The 27817-nt window shown below is 35.0% G+C and overlaps 1 protein-coding gene across 1 annotated transcript in view; it reads right to left on the bottom strand.

The window, feature by feature from the left end:
• Positions 1 to 27817, bottom strand: part of Tbc1d8b (TBC1 domain family member 8B) — a 61831-nt gene that overhangs the window by 9336 nt on the left and 24678 nt on the right. The window contains exons 8-18 of the mRNA XM_028767506.1: positions 20125 to 20274; positions 19252 to 19402; positions 18592 to 18806; positions 13130 to 13247; positions 11287 to 11572; positions 9556 to 9685; positions 8864 to 8962; positions 4006 to 4074; positions 3613 to 3853; positions 2572 to 2637; positions 608 to 694 (exon numbers count right to left, since the gene is read on the bottom strand). Coding sequence (XP_028623339.1) covers positions 608 to 694; positions 2572 to 2637; positions 3613 to 3853; positions 4006 to 4074; positions 8864 to 8962; positions 9556 to 9685; positions 11287 to 11572; positions 13130 to 13247; positions 18592 to 18806; positions 19252 to 19402; positions 20125 to 20274 — 1612 coding nt within the window. The remainder of the gene's footprint in view (positions 1 to 607; positions 695 to 2571; positions 2638 to 3612; positions 3854 to 4005; positions 4075 to 8863; positions 8963 to 9555; positions 9686 to 11286; positions 11573 to 13129; positions 13248 to 18591; positions 18807 to 19251; positions 19403 to 20124; positions 20275 to 27817) is intronic.

Below are 27817 nucleotides of genomic sequence, written 5' to 3'. Positions count from 1 at the left end.
AGACTTAAATAGATAATTTTTGAGGTTTTCCTAATACTCACTTTATATATAGCAACCAGACAAATGCACACATAAACTTTCTCTATAAGACCATTACATATCTATGAAAATAAGGCAAATGACACATATAAGTGTGTATCACTCCAATTTATGTCAGAAAGCACATTTATTCCTATAGCTTTAAATAAGAGCTATGACTTATAAATATCTGATTGGCTTCATTGTCCTTTATCAAAGCATAAACATGATCTGATATAGCATAGAGATTTCTTTAAGAAAATTAAATGCAAAATATATTACATATGCTTTCTTTTAAATTCTTTCATAAGAAATTAGACATAAAAATTATTAAATATAGCCTGATGGGTCAAATATTTAGAGGCTTTGCTAATTGTTATTGTAGTATCAAAAAGTGAAAGTGCAGTGGCTCCAAGCCAGGAAGATCTCCACGAGTAAGCAATCATCAAGACGTCCTTAGTCCCATCTACCTGGGAGACTGAGGCAGGAGGATGACTGGAGCCCAAGAGTTTGAGACTGGTCTAAGAAATACAGCAAGACCCAACTCAAAACAACCCAGATTCTGTTAAAAGGTTACACAAATACTTACCCTGAAGCTGACTGAAATAAAGTAACTCTTCTGTTGAAAGCTCATCATCGCCCTTTGAAGAAGTCTTAGACATCACTTCAGTATAAGCTGAAAATATATAACCCAAGTCACATTTACTAGCAACAAAGGACAGAAGAGTAGTTCTTACCGATCAGACAAGTTCAAGAGTAGAGATTAGGCAACGTGTATGGAAATAATCTTGCTCTGCCCTGATGTTCACCAAATAAGCATTTGATCACTTTGAGTTCCCTGATTTCTCCTATGTGTGCTTTTCTTCCTTTTTTATTACTTGAGGACGTCATATATTTGTATACTATATTCGATCAAATCCATCTCCCCATTTCCTCTCCTGCAATGTTCCCTCTTTCACTACCATTATTCCCTTCTAACTTCATGGGCTCTTTATACAACCCACTGAGTCCATTTGATGCTAAGGGCCATCATACTGGAGCAGGGGTAACCTATTTCTTTTACTTTTTAAGTAAATTTCTGAGAGTCATTATACATTGAAAGAAGAGAATCTGGCATTTATGTTATATGTGAACTGGAAATCTCAGCATGTTTAAAACTCCTGTACTAATAAGTAAAACACAAAGCTGAGTCCCTTACTTTGCTTACCACCTATTATTTAACAGAAACATAATATTTCTGATTTTGTTATTCTATTTAATATTCCTACTTTTAAATCCCTCTACAAAAATACATGAAAAAGAAAAATTAAATCTTCAAGTGGTAACCTAACATAATAACAAAAATTATTCTTATAATTTAGTTATTATGTGGTTTATCTTTTGCTTTTAACATTGTATTTGTGATTCAAGTGTTTGAAGGGTAAAGATGTTTTTAATTTTTTTGTCTGCTAAAGAACAATTCCTTGCTAACATGAAAAGCCTTTAAAAAGCTTTAAAAGGAATCCAGGGAGAGCATTAGACAAATTATGAGGTGCTATTTGATTTTATAAATTACCCAAACCAAGCTACTTTTTGCAATATTTCTTTTTTAGAGCAGGGATATGGTGGAAGTAATTTTCTTAAGTCAGTGGAAAGAACTTTAGGAGAACTGAAAGGGCATGGTAACTCGGAGGAAGTATACTAGAATGGAAAAAAGAGCTTTGGAGTCAGATGGATCCCATATCAACTACGTGATATTTGCCACATGCTTGAATCTTCCCAACTGTCAGCTTCCTTTTTGTAAACACTGGAAGGATAACATAAATTTTCAGAGTCTGTGAGGTTAAAATAAGAGAGTGCATATAAAATATATTTTATAAGGTGTATAATTATGCATGTGTTCATTCATGCACCCTTGCATGCATGTGGAGGCCTAAGGGTGACATTGGCTATGAAGTGACAGATGGAATATGAACATATGACATGACATAGCATATGTTCAATACCATAGCTTTTGTTCTGCTTCTTTTTGGAAGTATTTACTACACCTGCCATCTGGCCCTACTCTCTGAATAATGTGCATCATCTGCAAGTTTGGTAACCTGCCTACAGTGAATCTCTATCCTAATGACAATGATAGCAGAAATTCAACATTGTTCCAATATTTCAATAATACATATTTTTTGTATAAGCTATCATTTAAGACATAGCTAGCTGGACATGATGGCACAGGCCTGTTATTCTTACACTTCTAAGGCTAAGGTCATCTTAGGATACATATTGAGATCCTATATCAAAACATACACATTTATACATACAGATATAAATAAGTAAGTGCCTAATAGGAAACTGAGAGTCCACCTGTTATATGGAATTTCTCCCATAGATTTTATTCCATCTGTATCTATATACACACCAGTAAAAATACTTATGTTACTACGTGAGGGTTATAATGAAGTGATAACCTGTGTCAAGTGGGAAATTATTTCTCTAAATAGAATTAGCTGTGTAATTATGCCTGTTACAATAGAATGAGCTCTTACTACATACCCTTAAAGACAGTTACATTCTTACCTGGAGGAATATGCAGCTTAAAAAGCAGCTTGAGCTTCTCAGTAAAACTTCCATTGTACATTATATCTGTTCAATAAAATTCAATTAGAAAAATCATGTTATCTTAATATTCAACTGATTTCAACCAAATGGTTAGCTATATCTGGTGTAGCAAAGCAGCCAAGAATTAGGATCCAAAACATTGTATTTCTTAAGATAACAGTTAAACAAACTACTCAATCAGTTAGACTTTTCTCTTTAGAGCATGTAAGCAAAAACACTCCACCAGGGACATAACACGCTCACTTCACTAGCTCCTTTTGCCCAACCTCACATTCGCCTTTCACTTTGAATGAAGGCTTACAATTCATTTGAGGAAAGAACTGCTCTTCAAGATAACCCATGAAAAGAAGTCATTGCTAGGAGGGGATGGCAACCAAAGAAGCGAAACCTACAACATATCAACTCTAGGCACAACTCATTCATTTGCTATTTCTGTATCACTTATCTAGGCTATATGGATAGATTTTTACCCGAGGAGAAATCCTTTCTTTGCATCTATATATCTGGTGTGGAAAAATCCTGGACATTCTCTTCCTGCCTTTTAAAGCATTAAAAATATTCACAACGAACAGCTTGCTTCTTTGAGAGGGTTGGGGCAAAAAGAGATCAATATGTGGGGCTGGAGAGATGGCTCCGTGGTTAAGAGCACTGCCTGGTCTCCAGAGGACCCAGGTTCAATTTCCAGCACCCACATCGCAGCTCATAACTGTCTGTAGCTCCAGTTTCTGAGGATCCAACACCCTTATACAGACATATATGCAGGTAAAACACCAATGCCTATTAAAATAAAAAATAAACCATAAAAAGATTTATGCAAAGGTTTAGCAACGAACACATTAAACAGCTCCCAAATTACTGAAGATAAAAAACCTGGAGATAATGTAATCAGAGTGAAACATATGTCTAAGCTAGCAGTAATAGGCAGCAGTATAAAACTGTTTTTAGAAGTAGGGAAGATATTTGTGTTTTGATTTAGAAAGTTAAAGAGCATCAGCCTACCAATTGTAGAGGAGAATTCTTTGAAGTTTATAAGGCAATCAGAGTTCTCATCCAACAATCTGAATGTCCATAAAGCTAGTGAGTCTCTGTTTGCAGAATGAGCCCAGGGACTCAACAAGTGATATAATACTCTGAATTGCTGGCAGTCAATCTGATATTGTTCCAAATATGACAGGCTGGGATCATGATGCTTCAATCCTGGACAACTCAAATACCAATAACAAGATATAAACAGCTCTTTCTATCAAAAACAAATAAAAAAGGAAGATCATTAAATCAGAAAAAGTAAAATATTTCTTTCAAACATATCCATTAAAACATAAAAATGATTAAGAGTCATTGTGATAAAATTCTGCTAAAAGATTAGCTTTTATTACAGAGGAACAACCATACCTTAAAAATGACATAAAGTTCATCTAATTCCTGAAGGCTCATTTTCACATCTTGTGATACAACACGCAACTTTAAAAAGATAAAAAATAAATTAGACTGTAACATTTCTGTTTAGAAACTCTCTCTTTGAATTCACTCCAAGTTTCCCTCTCCCAGGAGAAAATGTTTTCTTTTTTTTAAATCTACACATCAATTTTTACTGCAGCTCTATTCATAATAGCCAAATTAGTTCATGATATTTTCAACTGTTGAATTAACCTTGTGTTTCTGATATAAATACTATTTGACTCTAATGCAGTAATTATATAGTATTAGACTATTTATTAACACTTTATTAATTAATTGAAAACATAAAATACATTTTAGTGTATTAAAATATCACAAATAAGCATCAATGAGAAAAAAGTATAATATATAGACTGACAAAATGGCTCAGTGGATAAAAACACTTGCTACCAAGTGTCAATCGCAGGAACCCATGTTGAGAGATCCAAATGTCATAATTTATACCCTGGCTTCGATATGGATGTTATGGCACATGAGTGTACCATCTAACAAATACATATAATAGAAAAATTAAAAGGACAATATATAAAGATGGATATAGAAGTCATTATGGTGTTCATTATATAGAATGAGAAAAATTGAGATAAAATAGCTCTCTTGGAAAATATGTCACCAAAATAAACTCAAATGTGCAAAAAAATTGAATAGATAAAACAGAAGTGATAAGCAAAGAGACATCATCATGAGACGTCAGCAAACCCAAAAGGTTTCATAGTCTTCTTTTCTCAAACTTTCTATGTAAGGTAAAGTATTCCAGAGCACAGAAAAAATAAGAGTTTACTACAAAATCTATTATGTAATATAAGCAAAAGTGATCTAAAAATTAGCATTCACAAAAAAGAAAATCTTAATTGTGTGTGGTGGTGCACACCTTTAATCCCAATATTTGGGATACAAGAATAGGCAGCTTGCTGTGAGTTTCAGGGCAGTCTGGTCTATATAGCGAGCTCCAGGCTAGCTAGGGCTATACAGTGATATGATGCCTCTAAAAAAGCGAAAGAAATTCTGAAATCGATGTAATTTTAATACAGGTGTAGAGAACCTTGCTAAACTATTTAAATTATCAAAACAGGATGTGAATAAATATTATGGCTAAATAAGTTTCATTAAAAATGCAATGGAATTCTAATAATTCTTTAATAAAATTTACTATACTAATAAAGTAAAAAGCCACACAATCTCAAGAAATGAACATCATTCTATCAAAGTTAACATTCACCATTAAATTTAAAAAATAAATATTCTAAATTCCAGTTAGAATTTTGTGTGTGCTTAGCAAATACTCTATTACCTTTCAACCTAGAAACTTAATAAAACTTTCTTAGTTTAATAAAGAACATCCTCCAAAAATCAATAGTAATAAAATATGAGATGGATCTCTATTAAATTTAGAAATAAGACTAAAAGGTCTACTTCTTCTACTATTAAATATTTCTTCAAGGTTTCAAGATATACACACACACAAAAAAAGAGTATACATATTAGGAAGGATCAAAACTCTTAGTACTGGAAATTATACACTCTTTATTTAGGATATCCTAAAAAGCCAAGTGAAAAACAGTACAATCAGTAAGTCAGTGCTGTAGTTGCAACAATATGCAAGAAACCCAAATTAAGAGCTTTTGCATTTATGCTAATAAATAGTTGGAAAATTTAAAGAAACAAGTCTCATTCATTTTAGCCATAAAACGTATTATTACAAGATCAACAAGAAATATTTAAGACCTATGTGCTAGTTTAGCTTTATATCAGCTTGACTCAAGCTAAAGTCATCTGAGAGGAGGAAACCCCAATTGAGAAAACGTCTCCATAAGATCAGGCTGTAGGCAGCCAAGCCTGTAGGACATTTTCTTAACTAGTGATTGATAGGAAAGGGCCCAGCCTACTGTGGATGAGGATACCCCTGAGCTGGTGGACCTAGGTTTCAGAAGAAAGTAGGCTGAGAAAGCCATGAGGACCAAGCCAACACACATTACTCTTCTACAGCTACTGTATCATCTTCTTTCTCCTCCAGGTCCCTGCCCTGACTTCCTTGGATGACAGACTGTGAAGCTGAAATGTAAGAGAAATAATCATTCCTCCTCAAATTGCTTTCCATCATGATGTTCCATCACAGCAAAAGAAACCCTAACTAAGATAATGCCCAGGATCAAAACCATAAATGCTTGCTAAAGGTCATTTGAAAAGTCAGATAACTACAATAGATATTAAAAAGAAAAAAGTCTCCTCAGATTTCAAGCTACACTACAAAGACACTGTAATTAAAATGTACGACATATTTGTAACAACAAAAATATAGTAGTGCTTTTTTATGTATGTGTAAAAGAGTTCAGAATATGAAAAGTATAATACAGTAAGAATAGACAATTTAATAGTTTTCAGATAATGAATAGTTTTAGTTAAAAATATTATGTGTAAAACTAAAATCTTCCAGGTTATGTTAAATGTTAAAATATGAAATATTAAAATAGAAATAATTTGGGTAGAGAAAACCAAAATTTTACACAAAAACCAGGCATTATGTAAGAAAAAAGGAAAGACTTGACTAATGTAAAAACCTGTAATTTGTATACTCTGACAGACATTATAAAAACATGACAGAAACAAGATAAGAGAGAAATGTTAGGTTACAAATATAACTTTCAAAGAATTAATGCTACTAATATTCAGTGAGATCTTAAACACCAGGGATAAAAAGATAATGTCATAGAAAATGGGCAAAGGCTACAACTAATCAATTAAGAGATGAGAAAAAAAATGAATAAACATACAATTAGTAAAATATTTAAAACATTAGGTTGTCTATCCTCTAGAACTTGGTACTAAGACCCTACTGTTAAACTCACCTGAGTCACAGAACATGAACAAATCTGGCTGGTGCTGGAGAGTGCAATATCTAATATATCTGCAGTGAACTCTGTAAGCTACAGTAATATCTGCGTGGTAAGATCTGCCCATTGGTGCAATAGTGGCTAACTACATTTTGGTTAGATTTAAGGCCCTCCACAAGACAGAACCCATAGCTTCCCAGTGACTTATGGCTATATATCAGTGTGTCTCTCAAGCTTCATCAGAAAAGCTGCTTCTTGCAGTAGACAGCAATTGGTATAGAAACCGACAACTGGTTAATGGGAAGAGAATAAGAGACTTTGGAGTGTTCAGCCCTAAATTGGATATCTATATCACACCTTGCCTCACAAGACTCAGAGATCTACACAGAAGAGAGAAAAGAAAGGTTGTAAGAGCCAAAGGTTTCAGATAACTTCATAGAAACAGTTTCCCAGACATAAGAAGGCAGATGCATATATGAACTCACAGTGGTTATGATAATATGCATATAATCCCAAACTAGAAAAAAAAATCCCAGCATGAAGGAAGGGAGGCAGACATAAAATCTTATTTTTAGCTGAGGAGCTACTGGCATTTGATGAGTACAGGCAATATCAGTTTCCTAGTGTATTGACTGTACTCTAGGACAAACCCTATTGCCAGGTACACAGCCAACAGAAACTGGATTTGATGGACTTAAAAGAGACAGAATATGAAGTTGAGTGGATAGGGATCTGAGGAAGAATCTGGGAGGATTCCTCCTCTGGTGGAAGTGGGGGGGATATGATTAAAATACAGTATGAAAATTTCAAAGAATTATACCATGGTATACATACTTTGTGCACTAAAAATGAGTTAGATTTAATTGTACTGATATACAATGATAATTATATACTTAAGTGACTGATAAAAATATATGGTTTCATTTTTAAAATGTATATGCTCTCTTCCTACCAACATGCATATATTTTATCATATTACATGGTAAAAAGAAATGTAAACATACTTCCAAGTAATTTTAATATTGTGGGGTAAGAAAATTTCATTTTAAAAACATTTAAACAAAACCAAAGGTTCTCTGTCTTATGTCACAGTAACATTACTGAATTATTTAACTGAAATCTAAACCTAGGATCTTCAGAAAAGTTAATCCTCCTAGATTGTATCTCTGAGGACTCAGTTTTTAAGTGAGGAGATTTATAAATCAATAAATCATAATGATAAAAAATCAAACAGTATATATTAATATAAACAGCAAAGTAAACGTTTTCCATGGGATCAGTGATCTATTCATCTCACTGACCAGAGGAAAACAATATTAGCAGCCACCTAGGGAACCACAGAAATAAATTTTAAGAATGGATTTTATTGTATACCCTTTAAATTTTCCTTTAGGTATTACAGAGAAATAATATTTACTAGAAGTGCTGACTATTATGAGGGTCAGCTATTATTTTTAGTTTTGGGTTTAATTTTTAATTATGTGTATATGTACATGTGCAGGTTTGTGCATTTGAGTGCACTGCCTGTGGAAGTCAGAAGAAGGTGTTAGATTCACTGTAGCTGGACTTAGGGATGGCTGTGAAGGGCTGGATATGGATTCTGGGAACCAAACTTGGGTCCTCCAGAAGAACATGTTCTTAACCACTGAGATGTCCAGCCCAAGCTATTCTTGCTGAAGCAGCATGCCACAAACAGTGTTAGTAAATGTTAGTAAATAAATCATAGCATTTTTGTACTGCTTCACAGTAATGCTGTAGGCCAAGCAATACAAAACATGCTGAAGTAAACACAATCATTCATCCAGAAGAAAACAACATTGCTCCTCTAAAACTTACAGTGCACCAAGCTAAGGCAAGAATTTAGCTCTGAAGTTCAGCCTTTTTCATTTTATTCCCATGGAATTTTAAACAAAGTAAAAGAAAAGTTACTTCAGGGTTCCCCCTATAGAGTGGCTACTTACCACATTCTGCTTTGTTGTTTCCTCCAGGGTCTGTATCACATACAACCTATTCCGACAACGCATGCTATGTATATCTTCGTAGCGAATACTACCATATTTCTGCAAGAAATGATTTCAGTGGATACTCATTCATAATAAATATCCACTTCTCTTACAATTACATTTCATCAGACTCAATTCTCTGAGGCCTTGATTCAATTTCTAGCTATTTTCATGATCTGTTCAGTGACTTCAAACATTTTCATCCCAGTTTGTTTATATATATACATATATATGTATATATATAAATAGTATATATATATACATATAAATAGTATATATATACATAAATAGTATATATATATCAAGGAAAATTGTATCTACTATGTGTCTTGACTAACAACATCGGTAAAACTCTTAGCCTGCAAAAGAGAATCATTTTAACTTTTTATACATTGATACATATTTAAAGATGATCATCATTTGTGAAAGCAAGTGAATTTAATATCATTTAATAAAAAATAAATTGAGAAAGAGGCAGTTATAAAACCTAGAATCAATTCACAGAACTCAATTCTATATTAAAGTTGGATTTTAAGTTGTTTCTTTGTTTGAATTATTATCTTACTCTTAATATATAAGTATGCCATGCAATTATTTATAAATATTTAAATATGCTATGTTATCATATTTATGGTATAAAAAAACCTTACCTCATTGGACTCTCTAATCAAATCTGTAATATCCACCTTAGTATGATTGCTTTTTTCATCACTGATATTTGAACCCTGCTGAACATTTGAAGGCAATGGGCTATCCTTATTAATGACATTGTCAAAGAACCTATCCAAAAGTGACAATAATATAAGAGTTAGTGGAAGTCAAACAGTTGTAGCAGAGAAAACTGCAGCTAATGTCTCTCGAGTTAGTCAGAGATCACTTTTACAACTGAGAACTATAGGGAAGAAGTATGAAGAAGAATCTGAAGATGGCTGGGAGATAGGAAATAAGTGGAAGGAATTACATGCAAACATTTTTTTTTGGAAGAAAGAACGAGGGAAGTGAACAGGTGTAGCAAAATTTTTGAGAATTCTGGAATTCTGGTTTCTTTAAAAAAACCCACAGAACTATTATAAGAAAGTGTAGAGATGTGGGGCTGCTTCAGACTGTCCATAATAGCTGACTGTGATTTGCTTCGTGCTCTAGAATAAGTGTGTTTTTTGCCAGCTGCAGATAATCTCTGTGAGTGTGTAAAGTTTGGAATTCTGGGAGCTTTTCAGAGGGTATACAAATGCTAGGGCCCTGAGAGGTGGGTGGTTTGTTGGTCATTCAAGAAGGTTGGTTGAGATTTTTTAGTATCTATGGTCAAAGAAGTAACAAAAGGAAAGAAATTGGATTCAGGAATTTTCCTAATTATTCTCTCCCTTCTATCCTTGTTTCTTCCCTATCTAGTGTTAGTGGGTAAAACCATGGGGATCAAGAGTGGGAAAAAGAAGAGCCCACAAAGTAGCAAACACCAGGTACAAAACAGGTTCTGCACATATTCAGCAAACACTACAAACCCATTCAGAATGGAATGGTCTGTAGAGGAATGAAATGGGTAATTTTAAAAGGGAAAACTGAGGCCTTATCTTAAGAATTCTGAATGCCAAAGGGAGGTGTCTATATTATTTCTGTACAGAATGGAGTTTAATGAAGCATGACAACAGTTGCCAATTAATTTTCATTTACTTAACTCATACAAATATATGTATATACACAAAATCTCATTTACTTCAATACAAAATAGCATTCATACAAAATCAAGCAGGAAAATAAAGTTCAACCTACCTGACTGATACCACCTGGAATCCATGCTAATTTTCCCCACTGGATACTTTAATATTACTAACTAGCTCTTTGCCCTTCAGATTCCTTTCTATATAGACACTTTCTAGCTCAAACTAGAATTAATACTAAATTAATGATATTAGCACAAATGTGTAAGAAACCTAAGTGTTTATATCACACTGATTTACTTTCACTGCATTCTATTTACAAACAAAGGACAGGACTTTGGGCCTGGCCTTTTCTTTTTCTTTCAATCAGCTATGTGATTTAAAGCGAATCCTTTGAAGTTTCCTTACTGGTAAACCAAGCAGACTGAATAATAATGTAATCACTCAGCTCTCCACTGGATTTAAAGACTTAAATATTTTATGTGTGCATGCATGCACGCACGCATGTGTGTGTGTGTGTTTGTATGTGTGTGTGTGTGTTTGTGTGTGTGCATTCCAGACATGTTGAGGGGCCTATGGAGGCCATCAGGTCCCCTGGAGTTGGACAGCAGCTTGACATGGCTGCTGGAGATTGAACTCATTTGGGATAGCAACAAACATTCTCAATTGCTAATCCGTCTCCCCAGCCCCACCTCCAGATTTTAACACCATAGTTGTTCCAAGTACCTGTTTAGTGCTGTCACAGCTTCAGCATCATCTTTACATGTCAGAAGTTTGTCTAAATTATAGTCAAGTATTGCCAATCCCAGTTGTAAAATGGCTTTTATTCCGTCATAGAAGAAACAGTCCACCACATTCACTGCACTTTCAATAGGTAGCACACTAATAAAAAGTGTGAGGAACCATGAGAGAGAAACTGAGGAAAAGAAAGTCATGTCGGTCATGTGGTCTGTCAGCTGAGGAAGGTGATCCCTTATAAGTTCTTCAAACACTGCCTGATCCACCAAGGCTCCTGGAAAACATCAAAACGAATTCCTTTCAAAAGGCTTGCTTTGTGATTCCTCTCCACTTTCAAATTAGGTTCAGGACAAAGCTCATCTTACTTCTTCCAAATAGGAACCCCTTAGTACCTTCTCTATAATTTGCACATCTCTGCAACTGCTAGGTCAGTGTCATGAACCTAAAAATACCTAAGAAACTCACTTTCAATTCTTTTGAAGGGTTCCTGAGTCCTTCTAACAGTCAGAGACATGTACTAGATACTATAACTAATGGTGTGAGCCCTTTTCAAAGAATTTCATATATTTTGTGGTGGTAGGATGTAATTCAGGGCTTGTTCATACTAGGCAAATGTGTTATCACTGAGCTACATTTTTCCACCTAAAAGAATTCAATAGTGGGTAGAGGTAAAGATAAATGCACACATAACTATATTTAAGACCACATAATCAAAACCTAGGCACAATACTGAAAACTTATGAAGGTACAAAGGACAGATTATCTATAGGTGTTAAAATAGTTGATCTTTATATATTTAATAACTGAAGATAATATCACAAATTAACAAAGAAAAACACAATTATTGTATATGTAAACTCATATAAATATGGAGACTTTAAGTTGATTAAAATCACTTTCTCATTGAGAAACTATTAAAAAATCTCCTTAGTAGTTTTAGATGTCTCAAATCATTATTTATAAACCTAAATAACTTTCCCTTTCATTACAGTGCAGACCACATCCTTCACTGTTAAAAAGTAACATATAAAATATTTTCCCAACTATACATTCAATATCAGAAGCTCTTTTCTCAAAAGCATCAGCCAATTCGACATTTTGATATTGTTGTGTTTTCTGTCTTTCTCATTCTAATTTACCAATGCTTCAATTAGACTTGTAATTCAATAGGTAAGAAGCCAGGCAAGGTGGTATATATCTATCTGTAATCTCAGCCCTTTGAAGGCTGAGGCAGGAAGACTGCTAGTTGAAGCCACATACTCTGAGTTATACAATCAGACCTTGTTTCAACAAACACCCTGCTCTCCAATTCACAAACAAAACCACTCTCGTAACAAATAGACAACAGACATTAAAAATTGTTTTGAAAATATTAAGTCTTCTGTGGTTGAAAAAAATTCACATGTTAAACTAAACCACTCCTTGATTCATATATTAATAGTATTTGGAGTTAGGACCTTTGGGAAGTGATTGGGCTTCTGCCTTAATGAAGTGACAAGACTATTAATGAATAGATTAGTTAATGCATGGATTAGTAAGTTATAATGGAAGTGGTTTTGTTTTTTTTAAAAAGCAAGCTAATTCTAGTGTACTTGCTCTGTTTGGCCATGCTACTATGAAGCAATAAGACCCTGACAACATGCTGAGCAGATGCTGGCACCATGATCTTGGACCTCCCAGTCTCTAGAACCAAAAATTAAAATAAATGTCTATTCTTTATAAATCATTGCCTGTGCCATTTGGTGATAGCAGCAACAGAGATTAAGTCGGCATCTATGTGTAGATATATGCATGTATGTGTATGGGTTATTTTTTTTGTATTTGTTTTTACCAATGATTCGACGATTAAAATAATCAGGCAACATTCGTTCACATACAGCAACCAGAAGCCAAAAAGCTTCTTCTTCTTTTGCATATAGAAGCAATACTGAAGTCAAAATGTTCATCGCCTAAATTTCATAGGAAGGAAATGAGAGAAATGAATATTTCTCAGGTAATAACAGCATTTCTTCTTCAAGTATAGAACTTTTCAACAACAGTAACGACAAGTGAGTAAATACTGGCATCATAAAGACTTGAAGCTAGTTCAAAACAGAAACATACAATCGGGCAAACATTTGCTAGTCAGACATTTTATATCATAATATTAAAGGGAAATGAAGCAGTAGCATCATGGTTACAATCTAATTAGGCTGATTTAAATAGGTTAAAAGTCGTAATTATTATGAGCCTTTAAAACAAAACACATAATTTTGAATGATATCCTAGTACTGCAGAAAACAAACTTCATCTAGTGGAGAATATCTTTTGGACATGAAATCAATCACCCTTAACTATGCACAAAATGAAACATCACCCCCTATTAAATGCTTTGTCTTCCTAGTTATTCCATTTTTCAGCACTGTAGAATCTCATTATCTGGTACATGGAATTTTGATTCAAATCCTAGAGTTTCTACTAACAAAATAGTTTTTCTAAAGATATATTCTTTCTTCTCCATTTCCATTCCTACTTAACTTTCTGCTTAATACTGGAGGGAAGAGAAATGGGGAGCTCTTTCAAAGTACCATCTGTAGAGGACTGTCATTATTCAATCTGTCTGATACTCTTCTGAAGACTCCATTTACAAAGCTGTCTTTACTTGACCTAATACTGAGTTCATCTAGCACAGAAGTTTTTTTTTCAGGAGTGTTTGCTAAAAATAATCAGAGGTATCTATTGAGCATGCAGCTGCTTGAGGCAATGGGTAACAGCCGGGTCAATCAATAAATTAGCAAAAAAAAAAAAACATTTGAAGGAAATCTGGGGACTTCAAAAAACTCTAGCACATCCTCAAGAATCTAGAAGTCTATGTCCATGTATACTTATAACTTTATGTATATTTCTTCTGAGGTGCTAAGTATGAAAGCCATGGCTTTGTGTATGCTTGACAAGCACTGTATTACTGTGCTATATTCTAGCCTGGATGTATCTAAGAAAGAAAAAAGCCAAGCTCTCATCATTGGGTAAGGTTTGGACTTTCGCAAGCATAAAGTGGTAGAAAATAGAAAAAGAAAAAGATAAGAAAACTGAACATCATCAGTCTTACTCAGCTAACTACATTAAGAGCTGACCTTGCAAGACATCGCTTGCTACAACAGTGGTACAGATGTTACGGGAGTAGCTAACCACTTTCTTATATTTATGGCCCACTCCACAAAATAAAACCCATATATGGCACCAATATCTGGCCAAAAAATTGTAGCTAGAGAGATCATAGATACTAGGGAAGAACCTACTATTGTTATTTTGCTAAACGAGCATAGTATTAAGCCAACTCCTAGTGATATCATCATGCCCACACATTAAGGTATCTCCTAACCCTTATCAGAGAAACTGTTTGCAGTAGATGATGATGAATGTGGCAAAGAGCCACAACTAGCCGAGGACAGAGAATAAAAGACTACATAATATTCGAGCTCAACTGGAACTCCTCCTACTCCAGAAGCTCAGAGGTCACTGCAGAAGAACACTGGAAAGAAGAAATGTTAAGAGCCAGCTGTGGTGAACAACTACAAGGAAACAGTGCCTCCTGGATACTGCAGGGCTTTTGCGAATTTGAACTCACAGTGGCTCTGACAGCATGTATAAGACCTACGAAACTGTAAGCCTGATGGAATCCCAGCATGGAAAAGTTCCATCCCTAGCTGAGGGGTTATTGGCAATTCTTAGCTGCTTGGAGAGAAAGGGTCAGTTTTCTCTATGCATGCAGGCCTTGATATGTCTACCATGTGCCAGTAGACAGTGACATCTCCAAGAATATTTAGGTAGCACAAATTGGCCTTGATGGGACAGGGAAGGAAAAATAACATAAAGTTGGGTGGAAAGGGAAAGAGGGTGAGTCTGGGAAGAGTTGGAACAGGGAGGATAAATGTAACTAAAACGTACAAACTTCTCAAAGGACTAATAACAATATGTAGTTTAAAAGTAATTACAACAAATAAGTTAGGCACACCAAACTATTTTTAAAACAGTACTCTTTAAAACTACCTATCTTTAGGTAATTTAACCAAAATAATAAAAATGAGAGGCTGAACTATAATTATGACCATATGAAAAGGGGTAACATACAACAGCATTACAGAAACAGAATGTGATGAACAACTGTTTGTTACAAATTGGATAAAATGGGCAACTTTCTTAAAAATACTGCTTACTAAAAACAGCTCTAGAGGAAAGAAAACCTCGAATCGAGATACAATAAGTGACTGGATTAGTAATGGAAATACTTCCTACAAGAGAATGAAGAACAGATGGCTTTACTGGCACAGTCTGCTAAACATTTAAAGAAGTAACACAAGTCCTTCATAAAACCTAAGAAGAAGAAACATAATCCAACTCATTCTAAGAAATCCTGACACAAAAATTAAACAAAGATATTACAAAACAACTACATATCAGTGTATTTTATGAATATGAATGTAAAATTCTCAACAAAATGATAAGAAACCGAGCTCAAGGTCATACAAGAATATTATATACTAAGAGCAACTGGGATTTATAATAGGAACACAAGAGTAGTACAAAATATGAAAACCAAATAACGAAACATGTCATTTTAATCAAAAAAGAAAACCCATGATAATCTTAATGGATACAAAGAGCAAAAACATTTGACAAAATTTCCAGAGGCCTCAACCTTACACAAAGAACTACAGGCATCTGAGGAAACTGGGAATAGGAGGAGTGGCCTTCCCGAGGAAAGAGTGCATCAAGTGCTTATCCAGTGTCAAATGGTCAACTCGAAAAACATATATGCAAGTAGCATTATATGGACTGAACAGGTTATATTTAAAAATATATGGATGTACATACATATACCTAAGCAATAACAAGTAGTGAACATAAAGGCCATACATTTGAAGGACAGTAGAAAGGAGTTTATGTGAGGGTTCTGGAGAGAGGAAAGGGAAGGGAGAAATGTGAATAAAAATTAATCACAAAAAATTACAAACTAAATAATCTTTTTTCCTGGTTAGCTTTTTGAGACAAAGCCCACTATATAGCCCAACCTGGACTTAAATTCAAGATCCTCCTGCCTTAGCCCCTAAGTTTTAGGATTACAGGTTTATTGCACTGTACCCACTTTCTATATGCACATGCGTGCACGTGCACACACCTCAAAACTAGAAATATAAAGAAAATTCTTCAACCAATGATCTACACAAAACCCTCCACAGTTAACTGTATACTTTATCAAAAGACTGGTTCTAAGACAAATAAGAAGACTAGAATATTCATTTTCAATACAGCTATCAATCCAGGTGTGCTGGGATATATTTGTAGTCCAAGCTGCTCAAGAGGCAGGTGTGAGAAGATCACTGAAGCTCAGAGCTAGACAAGTCTGAACAATAATGACATGGCATCTAAAAAATAAGATAATATTAACAATCCGACCTAACATTATATTGAAGGTTATCCATTTAGGCAAGAAAAAAGGGAGAACGGTGTTCAGACAGAAGTGGAGAAAAACGTCATTCAGATTTCATGATTTCAATATTGAAACTTGAAAGAAACCCGCAAACTATTTCTTAGAACCAATAATAGGTTCAGCAAGGCTAAAGAAGACAAGATAGGCATATATAAAATGAATTGTGTTTAACGCACGAGCAAAAAATAATAAAAAAGAAACAAAATCCATCTACTATAATTTCAAAAAGATTAAAACACTTAAGAGATAAAAAATTATCCAAAGAAATTTTAAGATTTGTACATTGAAAGCTATCAAATGATCTTTTTCAGAAAAAGAAACTGGAGTCCTAAATAAAGACGAAAACACCATATGTTCATAGCTTTGAAAGATTTAATGTTGTCAACATGTACTATTCCCCAAGTTGATCTGCAGAATCCATGTAATGGCTATAAAAGTCTTAGCTTTTATTTCTAAGATGACATTTTGAACCCATATCCTAAGTCCCTTAATAATCTCATGAAAGAGAACTGTCTACTGACCTAAAGAATTGTTTCTATTTAATTAAAAATATGCTATATTTCAGTTATTTTCTATTTGTGTCTAGTAGCAGCCAACTACCTAAAGAACACGGTGCATCCCTAAAGAATCTTTACCAAGGATTCCTCCACTACCTACAAAGTAAAATGTAAATTCCGTTTTATTTCTGAGACAGGATTTCTATCCCAGAACTTGCTCTGTAGATGAGACTGGCCTCAAACACAGAAACCTGCCTGCCTCTGCCTTGCAAGTGCTAGAATTAAAGGTGTGCACCACCACCACAGTGGTGGGACTGGGATGTGTGCTGGTGGAGAACTTGTGGGAATGACCAACTAATGACTGGTGTAACTTGAGGCCCACATCATAAGAGGAAGCCCATGCTCAACACTGTCTGGATGGCCAGAAACCAGAGACTGGATAGCTCAGAGACCTACGGTAGAATTAAACATGACTGACCCCATAACCTGCTTGTCTCCACCTCTCCCCAGCTCTAGGGTTACTGATGCACAATGCCATAACTGCTTTTGTTTTGTTTTTTATTTTAAACATCAGCGCTAGAGATTCAAACTCAGGCCCTCATGTTTGCACTACAAGCATGTTACCCACTGAGCTACACCCTCTCAGGCCTGATCTATGTATTTTTAATGACAATATCTTTACGTGATGTATCTTTATATAGCCTTAAGTATGCAACACACTGTCTTTACAGAAGAATATATATATATAATAAATATATATTATAATATATTATATATTATATATTATATATCATATTATATATTATAAATATACATATATAAATATATATAAATTATACACACACACACACACACACACACACATATATATATATATATATATATATATATATATATATATATATATATACATATATATATATTATTTAAATAAAAAAAATAAGATGACTCAGTGCTTAGGAGCTCAGAAGATTTGAGTTCAGTTCCTAGTGCCCATGTTGGGCAGCTTATAGCTGTCTGCAGCTCCACTTGCAGGAGATTCAGTGCCCTCTTCCAGCCACCTAGGGTACATATACACATGTGGCAAATAGCCTCACAGAGATACACACATACAGGTAAGTAAAAAAAAAAGTTTAAAAAAGAAAATAATGAAATATCAATACTTTAAATGCTCCCACTAGCAACCTCCTTACTTTAATAATATTCACTATCAATCTTAACCTACCCCTGTTCTCATTAGCATATCCCAAAATTCTGGAGTTGAAGTTGATAATATTATTTGAAATATGTACATAATATTTTGGAATCAGAGTGATGACGTTATACCTGACAGTATCCTATTTTGGGATTCCTATACGCATAAGCTGTCAGTACCCGCCTCAGAGCAGATATGCCAGTATCACTCTGAAATGCTGGGTGTTCAGGCAGAGAGCGACGCAAATCACGCTCAATTTCTTCAGTAGCCAAGTTGGAGGCCCCTAAGGATTGTTCAACTGCTTCAGCATAATAGCCAGGGTTGGTTGCCATGTCATTAACAGCACCTGCAAAGACAACCTCATTGACATACAAATAGAATGATACCCTAAAGGTAAGATTTGCATACAGTGGCATATTTTTATTTATTACCTTGAAGTTAAGCTTTATGGTTAAATAATATCTGAACACAAAGAAAGAGAAATTGAAGGAAAAGGGAAGTATCAAGTTAATATTATTTTCTAGAATAACATTCTCAGCAAGCTTTATCAGTTAATTTTTCCTTGATGCTACAGATATAGACCTTATACTCCCAATTATACATATTTTGCCTAATAAATTCAACTTGTCAGAGAGTAGATATGTGGAAACTTAGGCAGGCACATGTACCTAGAGTTTTTTCTCTTTGAGTAGTCTGAACTCAGGTCCTGCCCATCGTTTTGCTTAGAGCCTAACTCCTAGAAGGGGCATATTTACAGTCTACTCAGGGAATAAATCAAATAACTGTAATACCTGAGAAAAGCATCCAGAGCTCTCCTCTTAAAGTCTCTGGAATCCCTCTTACCACCAGATCTCGAGTCTTTTTTGTCCGGAACATGCTAACGCCACGCCCACATTCTGAAAATAAGATGTTCCATGATTGTTCCTTCATCTTTTCTTTCAACTGGAACAGAGAAAGCAAGACAACTAAACAGTGAAAAATTAATTTCTTTAAAATAACTTGTTCATTCTGTTTACCATGAAACAATATGTGCAGAGCAAAAACTTAGAAAATCAAAAATCATATTCACATTCTAAAGCACTGGACCCTTACCACACATAATCTTAAAGCCAGGCAAGTCTAACAGCTTTAATGTACTATCATTAATAGCTAAACTCTTAAAAGTTGCCAAAGTAAAACACCTACAAGGTAAAAGCTTCGAACCATCATTCTTCCCCAATCAATTCCATTTTAGCACAGACTATTAGAAATCCATGCAAAGAAAACCTGATATCCAACATTCCTCTTTTATCTTCACCACTGATAATAGTCTGAGTGGAACCAAAGAAGGCACGCTTCAAACCTCAAAAGTAACCCTTTCTGTTCTGATACCATTTAGGCCAGTAGTTTTCAACCCCTTTTGAGGTCAAACAACAACCCTTTCAGAGGGGTGGGCTAAAACCATGAGAAAACACAGAAATTTCCATTATGTTTCATAACAGTAGCAACATTCCAATTCTGAAGTAGCAATGGAAATAATTTTATGGTTGGGGGTGACCAGAATATGAAGAACTGTATTAAAGAGTTGCAGCATTGGGAGGGTTAAGAACCACTGATCATGCTCTGTTTTCAATTCTTTTCATCAACTGCTCTAATCCATAGATTTAATGATTTCGTTTTCTTACCATCTTAGAATCAAGATTTTCCAAATTTTGAGGGTGAAATACTGTCATTAAGGCTTCAGTGTTCACAGTTTTGCTGCATTCCTTTGGACATGTCAAAGGTTGCTCCTTGAAATTCTCAGATGGGCCTGTTGAGTCAGAACTAACAGCAACCTGAAAAGAAAAGTCAGAGTGTGATTGTCAAATGTTGTTTGCAAGTTCCAAAGAGAAAAGTGCATTGAAATGGAAGAGAAGTGGATCTGGGGAAGAGGGGAAATAGGGGGGTGGGACTTGGAGAGTGGAACAGAGAGAATTATGGTCAGGATGTAATATATGAGAGAATAAATAAAAATTGTCTTAATGTTCTGTCTGTCATTCATAAGCCACACTTATGGACATATTAAATATTAAAGAAACACTGTTTATTTTTTGTCAAAACTGAGTTTGTCAACAAAGTGACCTCTTAGAGCAAAGAAAAGAGGATTAGAAGTACATGATGTTACTGGTGGCCTGGGCATCTGCTAATGTAACATTTCTCACCATTTCTATACCGTGACCCAAGTGGGACACTTGACATTTATTCTCTCCCTCTTTAAATCCCTTCTTTGGGGATTTAATGAGATGTCTGTTTGCTCCAGTGCACAAAGCGGTACCAGGCCCTTTTGGCAAGAATATAGGTTTGTTTCTTTAATTTATTAGCATATAGAGAATAAACCCAGGATTTCGTCCTTGCAGGACAAACACTCTATCACAGGCTACATCACAAGCTCTCAAGGACAAGCTTTGGGGGGGCTATATAGGCATGGACTCAGACCTGGCTCTCTCAGTAAGGGAAGCTAAGAAACAAACTATTAAATAGAAATGAGCTATAATTTGCAGGCTTTAGAAATGTTTCACTCTCAGTTTTGATACATGACAAGACAATTCTGAGAACAAGATCTAGCTTCTAGGCAAAGATAAAATCCAGGGTCACTATTAATAAAATAGTAAAACCGTGGGGCACAACTGAAGAACCTTTTGGTAAGATACCATAAAGATCAAGTTGGTATTTCCTAGGCCCTTTCCCTAAGAACATGTTAACAACTCTTTCTGTAAAACATTAGAAAAGAGTAATCTTGTCCAGGAAGCCAAGAAAATAGAGACTTGGAGTATGACATTGGTCTAATAGGAAGTGGAAAGTATTTACAGGAATTTATAAAAAGCCCAAACATTTTTAAAGGAACTATTTGTGGCTTGAATGGAAAGAACTGAGAAAACACGAACAGAAAATAAATAAGCAAATAAGTAGTAGGCAAAAGATAGGAAGACATAGCAAATAAAAACATTCAGCATCATACACCATTAGCTAAATGCATTTTAAAAAACAATCCACACCTACTAAAATCAAAGCTGACAATACCAAGTGACTGTGAGGATGTGAAAGAAGAACTCTTACTCATTTCTGGTTTAAAAAAAAATGAGGTAGCTACTTTGAAAAAATGGTTTGGCAGTTCTTACAAAGTTTTAACATACAGTTCAGTGATCCTCATTAGTTAGTACATGTTTAAAGAAGTACAAATTTATACCAGTGTGAAATATCTATCACATGAATAAAAATGACTAAACAAAAACTAAACATCAGCAAGCTGGATAACATGGTTCATGTCTCTAACCCCATCATCACTCAGGGAGGCTGAGGTAGGATTGTAAGTTCAAGGCCAGCCTGAAATATACTGTAACCTCAAAGCCAGTCTGGAGATTATTTGAACCACCAAAAGAAAGCCCCTACCATTTGTAGTCACTCCCTACCACTCAGATTCTAGACAACCACCTGTATTTATTGCTATAAACTGGCTTTTATATAAATAAAATCTTATGATACATTTTGTGTGCCATTGGACTTATTTCATTTGGCATAGTCTTTTCAAAGTTTACACATGTTATATAATAGCACATATCACCAGTTCCTTTCTTGTTACTGCCATATATAATATGTCACTGTGTGAATGAATACATTTAATCACCATTTTGTGGACAATGATGTTTTTAAACATTTTCTGGTGATTACAAATCATCTCATTGGGCACATCTATTAAGAGTACTTGTGAGAACATTTTAGTCTTCATGGGTCAATATCTATGGATATAATTACTGGCCGTGCAGTAAATCAATGTTCAACATTTTGAGGAACTACCCAAATGTACCCAATGCAGCACAACACTTAACATTCCCAGCAGCAGTCTACAGGCTTTTCAAGCTCTTTATTCTTCTTTACCCATTATTATCAACTTTTTAAATAATAGCTATGCTAGCGAGTATGAATAGATAATGTCCTATTATGGTTTTGAGTTGAATTTCCCTAGCGACAAACAATAGAGGAAATCTTTTCATGTGGTTATTTGTCATTTCATTATCTTGTTTAGAGAAATACCTATTTGAACCTGTCCTCAATTTAAAGGCACAAAGACTTACCTTATTCTAAGACTTATGAAGTTTCAGGCTTACAGTTTTGTTCTTTGATTCATTTTAACTTAATTTTATAAGTGCTTTAAAGAAAGAGTCCAAGTATATTCCTTGTATATGGTTATCTATCTCCTAGAACCAGTTATTGAAAAGACTTTATCCCTTACTGGTTTAATTTCTGTCCTTGTTGGAAATCAATGTATTGTTTCTTTCTACACTCTTCTTTTTCTTTCTATACTCTTTATTCAATTACATTCATATATGTCAGTGCTAATGCTTTGATCACTATGGTGTGTACTACAGCTGTATAGTATGCTTTAAATCAGAAAGTCTTGGTTTTCTAATACTGTTTACTTGCTTGTTTTATTTTTGTTTTTGAGACAGTTTCACAGTTGAAGCTGGCCTGGGACTCAAGATCCTCCTGCCTCAGTCTCTTGAGTACTAGGGTTACATACAAGCATGCACCACCATGCCCAGTTATCAGTATTGATTTATTTATCCTAAGTTATTTGTATTTCCATGTGATTTTTATTACCCCTGCTTTTTATAAAAAACATTTTATAACAAATATTTTAATTTTATATCACTTTTATAACATATCATTTACCTAGCTTCTGAAAATTAACTATCCCAGAGATCTTAAGTGATTTAAAAAGAAAACTCATTTGACCTCTTAAATTTTACCAGCTTAAAAAAGATAAAGATAATGCCTATGGCTGAGGTAGATAGAAAGTAATGCCTTCTCTTTTGTAAATACAGATAGGAAAGTTGATGTTTGCAGGCTGAATCTCGAGTAATGCACAACCACATGACCAAGGCAGCAATTATCCATTGAGAATACACTCAAACTATTAGAAAAAATACTTTAGAGGAAGAAAAAAAAAGCTCATGACAAAACCCTAAATATAAATTTATAAGAGCAACAGCAAGTATCCTAGTTGTATTTGTAACTACTTCTGAAGTGTCCATAAAATCACATTCACCTACAGTCACGGCAGGTTGAAACAATGGAATATTCTGATTGTTAAAAGAGAGCAGTGAAGTAGACTAAGCAACAAAGTATAATTCTTGTCAATTCTGTTTTTTCTCTCCTGACTTTTACTTCATGGCTATACCATTTCTAAGTGGCATTGATTTGGGTGCTCACAATAATGTAAGGAATAAATTTGGCACTCAGACATTTTGTTGCCTGAGCAAAATCCCCTCCCATCTAGAAAGAAACACAGGTTATTTTATGGCAAGTATACTTGTCTTATCCTTTCTTTTCCTTTTCTGCATCAAGCACTGATTTTAGAAGTAGGATGTGTCTTTAACAGTGAAGGAAATATAGGGCAAAGGTTAATATTTCTTTGTGTATAACCTTTCTATAAAGTAATAGACTTAAAATATCTAACAGCATAATCAACAGTGATTGGGAGACAGACTTGAGCTGTAAAATTAAAAAAAAAAAAGACAAAACATACAAAGAAACACTTCTTTCAAATACAAGAAGCTTATTGTAAATGGCATCCCGTTCATATCCATAACTTGAAATAGATTGCTAATTTTATTTCTAACAAAATTTCTGGTTTCCGAACTCAGAAATAAATCTGCTCCCCTTGAGTTAAGAAACCACAGAAAACACCCCTTCTTATCCTTTTAAAAAATTACATTTAGTTAGTGTGTGTTCATAGGAATGAATGTGTATGAGTATGTGTGTAGCATGGTATGTGTGTATGTGTGTGTGTGTGTGTGTGTACGTGTACGTGTACGTGTATGTGTGTTTAGGGCAAAGGATGACTTGCTGGAGTCAGTTCTTCTTTTCCACCAGGGATCAAAATCAGGTTGGCAGGCTTGGTGGCAAATGTTTTTACCTGATAAGGGCTGTTCCTGATTCATATTCCCTTATTCTTAAGGCAAACAAAATCAATTATATGGCTTTAACTACTATTTCTGTTTATATTAATAAATACAAATGTAGTTCTTTTTTCCTTTTTTTTTTGTTTGTTTAAATTCTCCTTTAGGAAGGAACTAGTAGAACACATGTGATATGAAGTAGAAATGAGGAGAGAGATTCAAGTGGTGAGTGGAGAGTAACACACACACAAGTACATATGCATGCACGCACACACACACACACACACACACACACACAAACACACACAGATTTGGAGTCACTCAGAACTGGGGAAAATGTTCCTTTCAGAAGCTATGATTTGCCAACTAAACAACCCAATGTTTGGAATACTTCCCTAAAGTTATTGGTTATGGTTATCCTAGAGAAAAGCTAAAAATATAGGCTATGCTCACTGCTCTAGATCATCACAAGAACTTGATGCTAAGAACGCGATTGCTGAACACCACACACTTTGTTCATCGGACGTGAAGAACTAAATTGGTACTGCCCAAGGAGCTTCCCCTGATTGCTACCTTTCAAAGTATCAAAAGGTGCTATTCAGGTGGCTGGGGGAAAAATATGTCAACAGTTTTACCTAGCTGTGAACCCTGCCAGTGTCCATGGGTGCAGTATTGGCATAAATATGACAGGGGTGACCGACTGGTTTCTGATGGGATTTAAGGCCCACTCCACAAGAAGTAACATATGTCTAGAACCCATGGTTAGAGAAGCTCACAGCTCCCAAGGGTGAATCTACTACTATCACTTTGCTAAATGTATGACATGATATCAAGCTGCCCTCCAAACACATATTCTTGTACCTATAGATTAGTACAGCTCCCAGTCCACATCAAAGAAGCTTCTGTGTACAGTGGACAGAGATAACGTAGAAACTCGCAACTGGTAAAAGTGCAGAGACTGAGTGTCTCTGCAGTCACCAGCTATATATGAGACATAAATATCAGATCCCTTCTCCCTACAGCTCAGGAGACATCTTAGAAGAGGGAGAAGAAAGGTTTTAAGAGCCAGAGGTTATGGAAGGATGCAGGTGAAACAGTGTCTTCTAGGCATAACAGAACCACTCAGTGCCATCGTAACTCACAGCACCTGTAGGTACCTGCACAAGGCTTGTTAACATCAAGCCAGTCAACATTCTAGCAAGAAATCAAGGAGAGGCTCATGAGACCCCACCTCTAACTAAATTGCTATGGAAAGTTGATATTTCTGAGGGATGGAGAGTCAGATTTCTTTAAGAGTGTGGCCACTGGTATGGGTACCATGCGCAGATGACAACTCCACATCCGTGCACATATGAGCAGCATCAATCGGATTAGGAAGGATGTTTAATAAAAACAGAAATCATGAAGTTGGGAAGTGATCTGGGAGGAGTAAGAAGAAGTAAGAGTGATTATATCAAAATATACTGTATGCACATGTAAAGTCTCCAAATAATAAAATATATTAATAATAAAATAAAAATATCTTGGACAAAAAGAAACCTCCTTTGCTTTTTTGTTTTAAATATGCATTCAATCCAGGGATATAAGCATGCTATACAAAAGCAGTAATATTGAGTCATATCTCTAGCCCTTTTTATTTTTTTATTGTTTTAAACTTTTAAACATTTTTGAATAAAATCCTATTGTCTTAATTTACTAATACACCAACTCTATTAGTTTTGATAGTGTTTTTTTGTCTTTTATCTTTTTTTTTACAGTCTAGTCATTATCCCCTTCCTGTTCTGCTCTCCAACAGTTCCTCATCCTATTCCTCCTCTTCCCTCCAAGAGGCAGCTGACTGAGACAGAAGCAGATACCTATACCCAACCAATGGTCTGAAGTCAGGACCCCTGTGGTTGAATTAGGGAAAGTCTGGAAGAAGTTGAGGAGGAGGGCAACCCCATAGAAAGACCATCAGCACTTTTTATTTTGTAATTCTTAAACAGGGTCTCCCTTAGTTACTTAGGCTGTGCTTAAACTTGAAATCTTTCTGCCTCAGTCTCCCAGGGAGCTGGGGTTACAGGTCCTGGCTCTAGTAGCTTTTATTTGTAATTCTAGCCTAGGCAACAACATGATGTCAAGTAGAACACATGTTCCTGGAACTCAATACTTACAATTAAAAACTTAGAAACTCAGACCAAACCAAGAACTAATTACATATGCTTTGATAATCTGTAGAAAATATTTGCCCGTGTAAACATGTAAAGGCATAAATCCAGTTCTACTTTTCTTGACATTCTACAGCAGTGGTTCTCAACCTTCCTAATGCTGTGACCCTTCAATAGTTCCTCATATTGTGACTCCAACCATAAAATTATTTGCATTGCTACTTCAAAACTGGAATTTTGCTACTATTATGATGTAAACATCTGTGTGTTTTAATGGTCTTAGGCAACTCCTGTGAAAGGGTCACCCAATGGGGTGACGACCCACAGATGGAGAACCACTGTCTTATGATTCATTTGTAATGCAATTTAAAATAAAAGAATCTCTGGTCATGTTCTCTAGTCTTGGGACCACTTTGCCTCATGCTAAGCTAAAAGAGCCCAAGTTTCCTATATATTTAGTAGCTTCAAATTTTATCTAGTAATATTTCTTTATTATATACATCAAAAAACAGTTGGTCAGAATTTTATAAAACCTGTTCACGTGCCCATGTTTTAGTGCAACTTATTAATTTGTAGGACATGGTAATTGATACCTCGTTAAAATTCGGACAGAACTGGTGCTTATGCACAATCCCAATTCCTTCTGGAAGCATTTCTCCTTCGTAACATATTTTTATGTCCTCACAGATCCTATGACATGGGAAAAACTTCCTGATGTCCTTTCTGTGATCAGAGTTAGATGTTTTCACTTAGACTCTGAGATTTAGGATGTTTAAAGTTTTATAGTATACAAGTTACTGGGTTTGTTAAAATTACATGTGCTTTCCTCATTGTTTAGGTAAGTTGATTACAGCTATAAAAGAATGGAGTGACAACTTCTGTTATTTAGGAATCAAATGCACTGCCTTTTTAAAAATGTTAGGCATTTAATGCTGGACATTATCCATGATAAATAAGTGGTCCACTATTGAGATGTGTCCCTATTCCCTAGCTCTTGTTTTAGAAAGGTTTCTCTTCACTGATTTTTTATGATATCCTATAGAAATAGCAAGGTATATACACATAATACTAAATGGATCAAAATTCTTCGCCATGGCTAAGATGAAAATCTTCAGTTATGGGCCAGCGAAATGGCTCAGCAGGTAAAGGAGCCTGCTGTCAGGCTGAGTTCAATCACCAAGCTCCATATGGTGGAAGCAAAGAACTGACTCCCACAAGTTGTTTATACTGACAGTTCCATGAAAACTCTCTCTCTCTCTCTCTCTCTCTCTCTCTCTCTCTCTCTCTCTCTC

This window comes from Grammomys surdaster, unplaced genomic scaffold (genome assembly GCF_004785775.1).
Source record: "Grammomys surdaster isolate TR1022 unplaced genomic scaffold, NIH_TR_1.0 173, whole genome shotgun sequence".
Taxonomy (NCBI): Eukaryota; Metazoa; Chordata; class Mammalia; order Rodentia; family Muridae; genus Grammomys; species Grammomys surdaster.
This window is presented reverse-complemented; position numbering and strand designations above follow the sequence as displayed.